The sequence below is a fragment of the Sceloporus undulatus genome, chromosome 4 (genome assembly GCF_019175285.1).
Source record: "Sceloporus undulatus isolate JIND9_A2432 ecotype Alabama chromosome 4, SceUnd_v1.1, whole genome shotgun sequence".
NCBI classification, from domain to species: Eukaryota; Metazoa; Chordata; class Lepidosauria; order Squamata; family Phrynosomatidae; genus Sceloporus; species Sceloporus undulatus.
In genome coordinates, this window is record NC_056525.1 from 218,620,691 (window position 1) to 218,632,248 (window position 11,558).

The following is an 11,558-nucleotide window of genomic DNA, read 5'->3' on the forward strand; positions in this document are numbered from 1 at the left end:
AAGAGTACCTTTTCCTTATTGCCTATTCAAGTGCTTAGATTCCAAAAAAATAACCTCCTTAATTCCAGTTGCATGTTCAGTTCACTTGGGCATTACTGATTAAGCAGCACAGAAAATTCACACACTTCAGTATCAAGTGAAAATCAATTCTTTTCCAATGGGGACAAATCACACATATAATTAAGAGTCAAGTACTAAGTAATTAAGTGATGATAGTACATGACATATACACATGAATGAAACAACCCATTGACTTTCGTGTTTGCATACCTTCAACTTCCTCCTCTTCATCACCATCTTCTTCTTCATCCTCTTCATCACCATCTTCTACTTCTTCCTCTTCATCATCATCTTCTTCCTCAGGAATACTCTCTGTCTGACCATCTTCATCATCTTCCTCCTCTTCCTCTTCCTCAACATCCACCCCTTCTTCATCATCCTCTACTTCTTCTGGCTGATCTTCTTCCACTTCTGCTTCATCAGAGTATGGACCTTCTTGATGAACAGATGTCCGATCAGGGGAAATGGGTTCAAAGTAATCCTCTCTGTGATCAACTTCATCATCTTTTTCTCCAACCACTGAAAGGAATGTCATTAAGAAGATAACTGATTTAAAATGTAATGTATGGTGTAATATAGTAATAGTACAGTATGGTATTGCAGAAATTGTTTATTTTAGAAAGCCACCTATAATAAAAGCTGAGCAAGCAATGCAGCTGTGCATGTTAAAGTTCTGTTTAGAGAATTCTATAAATTTTCATATTATTTTAACCCTGCAGATGCGAATAATGTGTCCTTTTGGTAAAAGGATGTCTGCATGTGCACTAAATTTTTAAAAACTTATAAAAATAATAGATGATTTACTATCAGTCCTTCAGGCAAAACAAGCAAGATACTTTCATAAATTGGTGATCTGGTTCTGTAAATCCGACGGCAGACAAAGTTTCAAAAGGCTAATATGTTTGCCAATTCTTCCCTATGTAGCAAGCTTCGGATGATTCATGCTACAATTACCACTGCCCAGTGGCAATTCAGTAGTGGCTGTAAAACATCTCATTCATGAGATACTATGATGGAATTCATTAAATGAAAGAGATCATAGCACATAGTTCTTTCCCTGTTGTATCCTCAATAAAATCTGGAGTGATTCAGGGCTAGTCACTGAAGTCCTCTTTCCTTATCCTTTCTTTAAAACGTAAATATAAAGAAAACAATAACGATACGATGAAAATCAGTGTTCCCATCTATCCACTGAATCTCAATGGGATAGATAGATGTACACTAAAAATGTGAAGAGGAATGTGACAAATCTATGAAAATGCAAATGACAAAAAGCTACACTGGATGTAGCTCTTTATCAAGTACACACTCTTTAGATCTGTGATATAATGTGTGAACTTGTTCAGAACCCTATGCAAAATCACCACACACACACTTTAGTTTACATGTGCAAGGTGTTATTCCTGATTTTAAATTGAATATTAAATCTATCGAACACCAAACCCAGTTACAGAAAAAGGAATGAACAAAAGAATGCAATCTGTCAGTTAATGCACTAAAAAAAAACCCAAGACTTCCCCCTGCCAACAGATAGAGAGATCTTGTAGCACTGAGACTAACAGAAAGAAAGAAATTGGCAGCATGAGCTTTCATAGACTTCATTCTTTTTTCATTCTTTCAGTTAGTCTCAAAAGTGCTACAAAATCTCTCTACATACTGATTCTACAGACTACCACAGCTACATCTTTGAATCTTGCCAATATATTCATGCATATGCACATTCATAAGTAAACAGAAAAGAACAAAATATATCTCCTATGTACCTGATACAGGCATTGGTTCATCTTCATCATCATCAGGAGGAGGAGGGCCTGGTGGAGTTCTGGGCCCTCTAGGTTGTGGTCGTGGAGGACTGCCATTGAACTGATCCTCTTTCTCTCCATCTGCTATAAAAATGTTTTATTCAAACAAAAATTTTGATGAGTTTTTTTTAATGTCACAAATACAGGAGGATGAAAGGACCAAACAGCTTTGAACATTTCCTTCAGTCTACAAAACAATTTTGCCAGGCACTAAATAAAGAGTTGCTTAAACTGCCTCCAGTGCACACACTGTAATTTCTTCTTTCAGGTGCTTTGCACAGAGGCTTCATACACACTGCAGAAATACTCTGGTTTGACACCATTTCAACTGCCATGGTCTATTCTATGGAATCCTAGGATTTGTAGTTTGTAGTTTGTTGTGACACCACAATAAACTACAAGTTCCAGAATTTCACAGCACTGAGTTATGGCAGTTGAAGTGGTATCAAACCGGATTATTTCTGCAATGTGGATGAGGTCTAAAACAGCAATGAAAACCAGGAAGTTGATGAAAGGTTTAAGGATAACCCTGGTCCAAAACACACTGCAGAAATAATCAAGTTTGACACCGCTTTACCAGCCTTGGCCCATTGGTAGGGAATTCTGGGAATTGTAGTTCTGCAAGATATTTAGTCTTCTCTGTTAAGGAGCTCTGGTGCCACAATATATTACAATTCCCAGGATTCCATAGCACTGAGCTAGGGCAGTTAAAGTAGACTCAAACTAGATTATTTTTGCAGTGTGTTTGAACCTGTGATGCACTGGCAGCACACATGACCTTAAAGACTAGAACAAAAAACTCCACCCCTATCCCCACCGCCACCCCCATGATTAAGATTTAGAGATAGATGAAAAATCAGTATTTCTATAACCCAAGACCTTTTTTAAACAAATAATTTAAAACTGGGCAATTCTAAAATGCTCACCAAGTTTTGGAGGTCTTTTCAAAGCTGTCTGCTGCTGAGGAGGAGGCGGTGGCGGTGGAGGAGGTGGTGGAGAATCCCTATCATGGCTTATTACTCTATCAACAGAGCCATATATTGCCAACGTCAGGCAGTTGTACCAGCCTCTTAGAACTAACCCATCAGTGTTGACCTGGTGAAGGAAAAAGTGAAATGTCAAACAAAAATAAATCCTGGCGTTTTGTACTTACACTATTAGGTGAATAGCAATATAGGCCAGTAAAAGAGTCTGACATCTATGGTGTTCTATTTTAATTTTATAAATATTGCCACTTATTACAAAAAGTCCACTCAAGATAAAAATTCGAGATTCTGTTGCAATTCTAAGACCCTCAGCTTCTAGTCCTCCTAAGGAAGAGTTTTGTCTGAAAAAATATTAAATCTGTTTGTATCACAATTTTTTTCCCCTGAAAACTGAAACATCCTATAAAGACTGTTAAAATGGAGAAAGAACAGCTGTAGCTTTTAAGGAAGGTTATTACTTTTCTGATTAAAGAAGTAATTTTTTATAGATGAAAGGCAAGGTTCACTTTCACTCATTCTTTTTTAATATTACTGATGACATCTACAGAGGAAGAACATTTACAGATATTTTATCCATACAGAATAAACATGTGGAGATGCAGAAACAGCATTTTGGCAGTTATTATATTACCATTTGTTTATATAGTGCCATCAGTGTACATGGCATTTTACATGAGCAGTTTACAATTATTTATTTGACAGATGCCTGACCCACAAGGAAAAGGACAGTAGGACAGGTGATTAGGTCCAACAGATGCTGGTTGCTGTTCTCTCTCTCTCTGGAGGACACAGCAGTGGCAGCTGGGATAGAAGGAAGGCCTTTCCCCAATTGTTGGACCTTGGCATGATGGGAAGTCTACTTATCTGTTCTTCTCTAGGCAATGTGCTGTGCCCCCTTATCTAAACATCTAAGGAGAGCCCACCAGCATAGACTCTTGCCTGAAGTGGAAATGAACAGTGACAGCACCATGCACTCCTCTCCATATCAAATGTCTGTAAAGTGCTTCAGGCAATACAAACTGTACACCACAGTGAGCTAATGCTTATCATGACCTTCCATATGTGATTTATGAGCCACTTTCTTTTTTTAAATAGTCTTCACAATAATCTTCACAAATATCACATTATACAAGTAATTTTCTTCCTTTCTTATATAACATTAAAAACAACAACAAAAGTAATTCTAATATTTGAGGCGGGTTACACACCACCATTTAGTACGTAATGAATACGTACTAGGGTTAGGAAGGGGCGGTGCTTCCGCACCCCCCTAACCCTAGTATGTATTCTGTACGTACAATATGGCGGCGGCCGTTCCACACGGCCGCCGCCATATTTATGTATCAGATGCTGTGCGTCCGCACGTGTCGCGGCATCTATGACGTCGCGAGTCTGCCCCTGGTGCCTCGCGACGTCATAGAGGCGCCGCTTAAAGAAGCTCCATTTTGGAGCTTCTTTTTCGGTCCGTGCAGGAGCCACGCGGTGTGGCTGCTGCGGCTCCCACATGGAGCAAGTGGCGGCGGCGGCAGACCGCCGCAAAGCAGCGGTCTGTAACCCTCCTATATGTCTATAATAAATTCTACTTCCTCCTAGATTTATGAGCCACTTTCAAATAAACTCATGGGTGATGGCAAAATCTGAAAGGGGTTTCCCAGTGGAGGCAGGCCCAGGGGTCAAGCCCCAAATCATTTAAGACTTTACAGGTTATAGCCAACTCTCTCAACTGTGCTTGGAAACAGAGTGGCAACCAGGACAGACTGGCAAATGATGTTCTTTACAGTTAGTCCCAATTACTAACTTAGCAGCTTTATTTGTACAAACTGAGGTTTCTGGGAACAACTGAATAACACATTGCAACAGTCCAGTGCATGGATAATTGGTCTTTCTGTTCAAGAGGATCACTTAGATGGTATTATAATACAAAGGGGACAGTGGTAATTACCTTTGCATTGGGTCTGAAAATAATTGAAGAGTTCTCATCATACTCCAAGCTATTAAACAGAACAGAAATATATGTTAGATGTTAAAGAAAATGAATTTCCACTAATGCCCTGAGTTAGAATGACAATTATTCCTTATTTACATTAAGAGGCAGACAAAAATAGTCTAAAGCTGTGGTTTATTTATGCTTTATAAACTATTTATGTTATAAGAAAAATACATGGAATCTAACAGCTTGACGCATTAGCTTACTCTGCCACAGGAAAGTTGTAACTACAGGAGTAGTAAGGTACAGGGAAAACAGAGTATAGAGTGAGGTGAAGCCCCCCTCCCCATTACTTCAGTAGCCCAATGTACCATCCAACTCCTAACAGTTTCTTCATACCTCTTCTATAGCTCCCAACAACATCGAAAAATCATTATGCCATGAAGAAAGCCTAGAGGAAATTCCCTCACACTAAGCAAATAGCCTTGCTATATCACACTTGCTATATTACACTTGCTTGGGTGCACATAGCTACCCAAGACTATTTTTGCACCTCTAACTCTTCCGTGCCACCTTTTTTACTCATAAAAAGGGGTGAATTTCTTTTCCTTGAAGGCTCCAAGAGCAGTCCTCCACTTTTTAAACAGGGCACTTTTTTAAAAAGGCAAGTTTTTAACATTTTAAAAACAGTTTTTCAAGACTAGAAATTTTCTTTTTAACAATTTCAGAAGTTTTTTTTAATGAGGAAGAAGCCCTTTTAAAACCATGAGGTACTGACAACCCCCCTGATCCTATAATAGCCTAGAGGGAAGACAAAAACATGATGAATTTCTTTCCCACACCTCCAGAGGGCAAGGATAACGCATTCTAAGGCATTTTTTTAAACTTTCCATTTTTTCCAACAGTTTTGGTTTGTTTGTTTTTTACGTAGGTGGGTAACTCTAGGTGGGCATGCTTTCCTCACCCTTGCTTTAAAGTAAATTAGAGCCTCTTCCTGAATAACAACACCTCTATTTTCAACAAGTCTATTTTCTGTAATTATATATTTTACAGATTCAAAGTTGGGTAAACTCTACCACTATATATAGGAACTTTGTAAGTACTTACCTTCCCAGCCTGTCAAATACAGGTGCACTTGGCTTGCTGACGTTGTTGAAAAACAGGTCTAACTGAAATGTATGAGGGGATGTCTCACTGAAAACAGATTCAAAATGAAAAAAAGAAAGAAAGAAAATTTACAGAAACCCAATAATCAAGTCAACTTACAGAGTCAACAATATCTGGAGGGGAAGGTTCCTTTTGATGAGTTTTCAACTTTTAAATTATAAGGCTACTAATTTTCTAAAAAATGTGTTAAGATAAGGTGTCCAATTTTTTTTAACATTAATAAAAACATTTCAGATACATGGACACTAATCTAAAAGCAAGCTAAAACTATTACTGGTATTTATTTCTATACTGATTCAAATTCCAATAAAAAGATAACATACATTTACAAAACCCTTTTTCATCTTTCAAGCTTTCTTAAAGACTTAGGCCCAAAACAGTCGGGTCAAAAGGGATACCATCAGGCTGTGTGGGGGGCATGGGATTTAGACAATGCACACCCCGAACACAGCCAGAAGCTGTCCCAATACTGCCCAAACCCGGAGAAGTCGGCCTGAAAAGGAGTGGGGGAAAACTACTCCTTTTTAGAGGCCGGTTGGAAACAGCGGTGATGGGCCAGATTGGGGCCGCACACATGCAGTTGCTGTGGTGGCTCCACGCCACTCTGTTTCACCCCTTACTTCTGTATACATATTGGCTATCCCTTATCCGGAATTTTGAAATGTTCCAAAATCCAAATTTTCCACATGGGTGGCTCAGATAGTGCCATCATTGCTGTCTGATGGTTCAGCATACGCAAACTTTGTTTCATGCACAAAATTATTAAACTTTGGCCTGTTACAGACTGCCCAAATAAAGCTGCTTCGGGTCTCTTTGGAGGTATGCTATTTAAATTGTGCATGGGTCCTAAAAGTCCGGAGGTCGCGCCAAAGCCACACTCCATTCCTAAGCACTGGAGTGCAGCTTCCAGACTCTTAAGACCCATGCATCATTTAAATAGCATACCTCCAAAGAGACCCGAAGCAGCTTTATTTTGGCAGTCTGTAACAGGCCATAGTATATATAAATTTACCTTTTTTATTTATTTACCTTCAGGCTATGTGTATAAAGTCTATACAAAACATAAATGAATCGCATGTCTAGAGTTGCGTACTATCGGCAAGATACCTGATTATATATATGCATATATTCCAAAATCCCCCCAAAAAACCCAAACACATCTGGTCCCAAGCATTTCGGATAAGGGAGAGTCAATCTGTATTTGACAACATCCAAGAACCTTAATCTGCACATTAATCATGTGACTTTTTCTAACATTATACAAGTTTTTGCAGTCAAGATTGGGGTCATGTGTGAGTATATACATCAAAAACTTAATAAGGACTGAGAAAGTGCATTGTCCATGAAATACTGACTGATTACTGGAGGAGGTAAGCACCAAATAGAAAGAAAACTAGGGGGATAGAGAATAGAATGAAATTGGATCCTAAACAAAAGAATTCCACTCTGCAATGTTTATTGGGGCACAGCCACACTTGTCTCTTTACATCAGGGTAGACATCTTTTGAATCTAGTGTAACTGCAACTCACATTATCCTTCACTCTGACTAAGATTTGTGAATGCTGCAATCCAGCTGTATCTGGAAGCCCGCCTGCTATATAGTGATGAAACACAGATGAGATAAATAATTATTATAAACATTTGCCTAATATTTGAATGAAAAGTGATTATAATGTCCATAAACCTCTGCCTCACATAATTGGAGCCCTTTTCACAACAGTGAATGCTATTCCAAAGGATCTCCCAGTCCTTAATTGTGGTTCCCAGGTGGGATGCAGGAAGCTGCTGCATGAAGGAAGAGCTGGGAAGTGCCCTTCCTACCACCCTTTTCTTGCTTGTTCTAACCACTATGTGTCACAACACCTGAACTAAGCATACAAGTGTGAGCACCAACCAGAAATATCTCCAAACTGTTTCAAATCTAATTCAAACTAAGAGAACTTTATCAGTATCTGTTCATCAGGATTTCATAAACCCAGACACCAGCTCATCTGTTAGCCATCCCTGACCTTCTGGTTATGGCTCCTGCCTTCACCCATACATAAAACCTCCTCCAAGCTCTCTCATGTCATTCTGAGTTTTCAAGAAGGCTGAAACAGAACCAGAGTATTAGTAGACAGTGTTAGATGGTTCTTGGAGACCTGGGATCACATCCCTCTGTCAAGGATTTCTTGCATTGCTTAGGCATATTGTTATCTCTCATTGGTGCGGTAGAGAACACCCCTTCAGGGGCATCCTGCACTTGCTCCTTTTCTCACCAGATTGGGGTCAGGGCAGCCTCACTGGCAGCTCAGAGGCCCCAATCCGGTGCTTTTTGGGAAAATGCCGCTTCTCCGTGGTCCCGAAAAGGGGTGTCCTTGGGGCTTCATGCCCCAGGACCCCCCAACAGGCCCCTTTCTCCCATGGCTTCATTCCCACAGCCATCTGGTTACCACACGGGAACGAAGCTTGTGGCGCTGCAACAAAAAGGAGCTGCCTAGAGCAGCTCATTTGTTGCAGCCCTGCAACCAGAAAGAGGTGCTGTTATGACACTACTTCTTGCACACCACATTTGGGCGCTCAGCGCCAGCATCATGCCAACCCCCGTGTAGATGCTGGTGCGGTCCCTTACTAGGGTTAGGGAGCATGCGGATGGTGGGCGCTCCCTAACCCTAGTATCGGCCTGAGTACACCGCTTTATGGCAGTCTCTGCCGCGCCCTATTTACCATTTCATCTCTACAATGGGAGTAGTAGCTTATGCCACAGAGGTGTGAAAAGCATGATCACAAGACATTTGACAACGCAAATATATATACAATAACCAAATACTGATGATACTCTTTTAACATTTTGCACTTACCCATAAGCTCTATTTTCAGGCAAGTTAGAATGAGCTCTTACTCCTGGAGGGATGACACGCACTTCATTGATGTAAACAACACATGGAAAGCGAACCACGTCTACATTAGTACTTTGCTGGAGATAAAAAATAATCAAGGTTGAAAAATCTGTTCACTCTGTTTCATAAGCACTCTGTAGTCTCCTTGAAGGAAAATATGTGGCAAAGGGCCCAGACATTTTCCAAAAGGCAAATAATGGTATGATAGCTCTGTCCATTCATTTTCTATGACATGTTGCTGCTCACACCATGCTCAAAACGGGAAACAATATTCTAGGTGGGGCCTGACCAGAGCAGAATATAGTGGCACTATTACTTCCCTTGATCTAGACACTATACTTCTATTGATGCAGCCTAAAATCGCATTGGCCTTTTTAGCTGCCGCATCACACTGTTCACTCATGTTCAACTTGTGGTCTACTTGGACTCCTAGATCCCTTTCACACGTAGTTTCATTCAGCCAGGTGTCACCCATCCTATATCTGTGCATTTTATTTTTTCGCCCTAAGTGCAATACCTTACAGTTCTCCAGGTTGAAATTCATCTTGTTAGCTTTGGCCCAGCTTTCTAGTCTATTCAGGTCGTTTTAATCTTGATCCTGTCCTAGCTATTCCTTCTAATTTGGTGTCATCTGCAAATCTGATAAGTATGCCCCCAATTCTGTCCTCCTTGTCATTGATAAAGAGATTACTCATTGTTTTATTATCATTTCTGTTGTAATCCGCCTTGATTCCTCCGGGAAAAGGCGGAATATAAATAAATTATATCATCATCATTATGATTATAAGTAACCAATGACAGCTCCTGCTCCCCCCGAGAACCGGGCTCCCTGGCACCTAATTCACCCCCGAACCGAGGCACTGAAACCCCTCCGCCCAGGAAAACGAACATAAAGAGGACACAGTCCCCGCCGCCTCCATTACCTCCGTGCTCTGGTGCTTGAAAGTGTCTAAAAATAGGAGCTCCGTTGTTGTCTCCGCCGCCATTTTGCATCGGCGGAAGTACCTAGGCTGCGCAGGGAAGCACTTCCGGGTCGCAGGGGAGCTGCGCGCGCACTCTGTTTCTCTGCCAGGGCGGGGCTGCTCTTCCCCTCATTCCTTCCCAACGTTCTATTCAGTGTCATGGCTGAGAGCAAAAAGGAGCCCAGCGGGTCTTCCCTCTCAGTGTGAGAGTCTTAAATGGAGCTTCAAGGGAGCAATCTTCCCTTGTTATCCGACCCTTAGGTCCAGAAACACACTGCAGAAATAATCCAGTTTGAGACCTCTTTAACTGCCCTGGTTCAAAGCTAGGGGATCCTGGGAATTGTAGTTTTGTGAGGCATCTAACCTCCTTTGTCAGAGAGCACCGGTGCCACTATTCCCAGGATTCCCTTAGGTTCAAAACACTGCAGAAATAATCCGCTTGGAGACCTCTTTAACTGCCCTGGTTCGATACTAGGGAATCCTGGGAACTCTAGTTTTGTGAGGCATCTAGCTAGGGAATTCTGGGAACTGTAGTTGTGTGAGGCATCTAACCATCTCTGTCAGAACGCTCTGGTGTCACATTTAACTATAATTCCCAGGGCTCCTTTAGGACCAAAACACACTGCAGAAATAATCCCATTTGGGACCGCTTTAACTGCCCTGGCTCAGTGCTAGGGAATTCTGGGAATCAACAATAATAATAATAATAAATTTTATTTATATCCCACCTTTCCAGAAGGATCAAGACGGTTTCAGTAGAATACATACTAATAATAATAGCGCATCCCCTTATCCTTTATCTTAAAACTAATACCAACACTATAAATACAAATTAAAATCTATTTAAAATAGGGAAGTGTAGTTTGCTGTGGCATCAGAGCTCTCTGACGGAGAAGGCTAAATGTCTCATAAAACTACAGTTCTCCGAATTCCCCAGCATTGAACCAGGGCAGTTAACGCAGTTTAAAATGAATTATTTCTGCAGTGTGTTTTGGACTTCAGTTAAATGAGAGGAATAATCTTCATTAAAACAGTGCTGTATTTCCAAGTAAACTTTAGTATCCCTGCACTTGGGAGTAAGTCCCGATCCTTAGTTGTGCGACTTTGTATTTTTGTTGAGGGCCTTCAAGTCGTTTCTGATTTATGGCATTCCTAAGGTGAACCTATCTTGGGGGTTGCTTGGGACAAGACAACATGGGTTTCTATGGCCAAGTAGCGAACTGAACCCTGATCTCCACAGTCCTAGTTCGATGCTCAAACCGCTATACTGTACCATGTTGGCTTTCAGCATGCACTACTTCTGTGTAATATGTGAAGTCAAAGGCTTTCAAGGCTGGCGTCCATAGTTTTCTGTGGGTTTTACGGCTATGTGGCTGCATTCTAGGAGAAAACCTGTGTAGTATCCCAATATTTGGGAGCAAGCCCCTGTCATTATCTTAGCCTTCAAGGCTCATCCACACTTCAGAAATAATCCAGTTTGACACTGCTTTAACTGCCATGGCTCAGTATTATGGGATTATGGAAATTGTAGTTTATGGAAAAGCCTGGTTGGCTAATGTAAATAAATAAACTATAAGATAAGGAATTGTAGTTTGTTGTGGCACAAAAGTTCTCTAACCTTCTGACATATGGGAACCCCACGGTGAACCTATCAGGGCTTTCTGGTGCTGAAAGTGTGTGACTCAAGTAAGGTTGTCATTTGTCTTGTAAAACCTGGAAAATCCCAGACTGGAACTAAAAATGTCCAGTTGAAGCAGATTTCTCATGACAGGTG

At 40.8% G+C, this 11,558-nt stretch overlaps 1 protein-coding gene across 2 annotated transcripts in view; it reads right to left on the reverse strand.

Moving 5' to 3' along the window:
• Positions 1-9,830, reverse strand: part of VIRMA (vir like m6A methyltransferase associated) — a 36,634-nt gene extending 26,804 nt beyond the window's left edge. Inside the window, exons 1-7 of one of the 2 annotated variants that reach the window (XM_042463152.1) lie at positions 9,746-9,830; positions 8,784-8,899; positions 5,883-5,969; positions 4,791-4,839; positions 2,789-2,957; positions 1,824-1,943; positions 271-579 (exon numbers count right to left, since the gene is read on the reverse strand). In XM_042463152.1, the coding sequence (XP_042319086.1) occupies positions 271-579; positions 1,824-1,943; positions 2,789-2,957; positions 4,791-4,839; positions 5,883-5,969; positions 8,784-8,899; positions 9,746-9,808 (913 nt within the window). In that variant the 5' untranslated portion in view covers positions 9,809-9,830. Of the gene's footprint in view, positions 1-270; positions 580-1,823; positions 1,947-2,788; positions 2,958-4,790; positions 4,840-5,882; positions 5,970-8,783; positions 8,900-9,745 lie in introns of both variants that reach the window. The other variant, XM_042463151.1, reaches the window with a different exon arrangement.
• Between the last annotated feature and the right edge of the window lie 1,728 nt (positions 9,831-11,558).